At 36.7% G+C, this 2,503-nt stretch overlaps 1 protein-coding gene across 1 annotated transcript; it reads right to left on the bottom strand.

Annotated features, from left to right (window-relative positions):
• Nucleotides 1-650: 650 nt before the first annotated feature.
• Nucleotides 651-1,937, bottom strand: LOC113350654. The gene is made up of 4 exons (XM_026594787.1): nt 1,597-1,937; nt 1,418-1,513; nt 1,033-1,191; nt 651-978 (listed from the first exon to the last, which is right to left on the bottom strand). The coding sequence occupies exons 1-4, from the start codon at nt 1,935-1,937 to the stop codon at nt 651-653; spliced, it is 924 nt and encodes a 307-aa protein (XP_026450572.1).
• Nucleotides 1,938-2,503: the final 566 nt, after the last annotated feature.

Below are 2,503 nucleotides of genomic sequence, written 5' to 3'. Positions count from 1 at the left end.
AAGGTGTGGGATATAGCGAAGGACGAGGAGCATAATCAGTGGCGCAAGACTACAGGAAAGCAACCATTGAAGAGGAAGAAGAGTTTTTAATCTTCATTCAAGATCACTTTCTGAATTTCTTCTAAAGATTTTTAATCTTCAGACAGATTTTTAAATTTCAGTTTTCAACTTTCTGTTTAAGACTTATCACTATTATAAAGACCTTGAATTAATGTTTTTTATTAGTTTCAATATTGATGTTTTGAAAATAGACTTGTGTCAGTACTAAAGTATGTATTACAGGTTAGAAAATATTAAGGTGTACATGATTGTGCACAGTTTCTGACAGAGTAGAAAATCTGACAGGCAATGGTATAGGAAGGTGTACATAATGGTACACATGTACTAACAGAAACATAAAATAGAAAAAGTAATAACCTAGTATCAATCATTAAACAACAAAAATAAAAACTAATTACTGGCATTAGAACTGAAAAGATAGAATATTACTAAACAAAATAAACTAGTAGCATCCATTGTACAGCAAGGTGTACATAATGCTACACATGTAAAAAGACAGGTAAGAAAAGTGAAGTGCACAAGAAGGTGTACATAATGGTACACATATCCTGACACAGATCTTTCAAAAAAATCAAACATAATAAAAAGCATCAAGGCATGGGGCAGGTAGCTCTGTTGTGGTGACCAAGAGTGAAGCACTTTGTACACATCATAGGCCTCTTTTGCTTCTCCCAAGCCTTCTTGAAATGTTGTTCTCTTCGTCTACCAGGTGGAGGCACAGGAATAGGAACAATAATCCTATCACTAGGATCATAAGATTGCGGCTTGTCATAATTGGGGATTGGCAAGATGGTCTCTTGGTATGTCCTGTTGTACCATTCAGTGGTGAAGTATGGCTCAACAAATGAATAGATGTCCTCCCTTGTAGATTGAATGGAAGCACAAGCATGTGCGCAGGGAAAACCATTTACTTGCCACCTGTGACACGTACAAGTTCTCTCCAACAGATCTACATAATGAGTGTGGGGAGACCTGACTTCATACAATCTTTCCATAGACTCAAAAACAGTCCAAGTACGACCAATGTTGATGTTCTCGTTTAGTAAATCCTCGTATACGGGAGTGAACCTAGTGTTAAAATTTTCAAGACCTTCTACCCTTCTCTTAGAATTCATCTGCATAACCTTCAAACTAAGATAATAAAAACACAAAACATAAAATCAAAACATGATATAGAAGAAATACATATAAAATATGTGTATAACAATATACACATTAAGGAAATCCATGTGTACAACAATGTACACACAGTTGCAGAATCACAGATATAACATGTGTACAAGTATGTACACATCAAGCAAATCCATGTGTACGACAGTAAAAAATAAATGAATGAAACACTAAACATAAAACTCACTGTATCGCATCGAGAAGAGCAAAAGCAAGCAGCTTTTTGAACTCAAGAATCCAGTTATTGAATGACTCGACAATAGATGAAGAGTGGGCAGCATATCTGCATACAGGGAAAATTGCATTTGCCCGTTTCTCCTTTGAAATGGTCTTGATATAATTAGAAACATGTCCACAACCAATTGCATGCATGCCCCGCAAAGCTTCTTCAAAGTCGCTGCTGTGTAAGAATAAGCAGCTTTGTAAAACAAATCAATAACGACATTGTAATTCGCATCACCTCTTCCAATAGGGAGATTGCGCTTGATGTGGTAAAAGCAATAGCTGTGATATGAACCAGGAAATGCTCTTGGAATGCCATGCAGAAGTCCTTCGTGACGATCACTAAGTAAAACAATCGGACGATCATCGACCACTTGTTGAAGATTATCCAGAAACCAAAACCAATTGTATTTGTTTTCAGATAAAACAATAGAAAAGGCATATGGGTAAAAACCATCATTTCCATTGACACATGTTGCAGCCATCAAAGTACCCCTGAATCTACCAATGAGGAAAGTAGCGTCCAAGTAAATCATGGGCCTGAGATACCTATAGCTATGCTTGCAAGCGCCGAAACAGATGAAAATCCGCTTAAATATTCCAGTTTATTCATCAACTTCAAGTTTCACAAAGCTATTAGGATTAGTTTTCTCAATGGCTTTCACATACCAATTTAAATCGCTATACGACTTCTCGTCATCACCATATTGATCTTCAAATGCAGCTTCTTTCCCTCTACGGGCATGGTGATACTTAATATTGGACCCATAAGTCTTCTTAAAGAGTGACATGATCTGTTTGGGTTTTAAAATGGGATCACCCTGTATACTGTCAGCGATCAAATGCTTAACTAACTTGGTTGTCACCACAGGACTCTTCAACCTCAAACCAACACCACAGCTACAAAAAAAAAAGATCTGGAATAAGTAATGTGCACCACATTGTACACCTAATAAGATCTCAAAAACAACAACACACATGCAAAAAGAAAGCACAAACCAAGCAAGAATATGAAATTTACACCACAATGTGCCACCTAAAAAGCCTACAA

This window comes from Papaver somniferum, chromosome 2 (assembly GCF_003573695.1).
Source record: "Papaver somniferum cultivar HN1 chromosome 2, ASM357369v1, whole genome shotgun sequence".
In the NCBI taxonomy this organism is placed as follows: domain Eukaryota; kingdom Viridiplantae; phylum Streptophyta; class Magnoliopsida; order Ranunculales; family Papaveraceae; genus Papaver; species Papaver somniferum.
This window is presented reverse-complemented; position numbering and strand designations above follow the sequence as displayed.

Coding starts and splice junctions, on each gene's coding strand:
- LOC113350654 (XM_026594787.1), bottom strand. CDS start 1,937: ATGGCTGCAACATGTGTCAATGGAAATGATGGTTTTTACCCATATGCC. Junction 1,514..1,596: donor AAGCTTTGCGGGGCATGCAT/GCAATTGGTTGT, acceptor CCCTGTATGCAG/ATATGCTGCCCACTCTTCAT. Junction 1,192..1,417: donor GCTCTTCTCGATGCGATACA/GTGAGTTTTATG, acceptor TTATTATCTTAG/TTTGAAGGTTATGCAGATGA.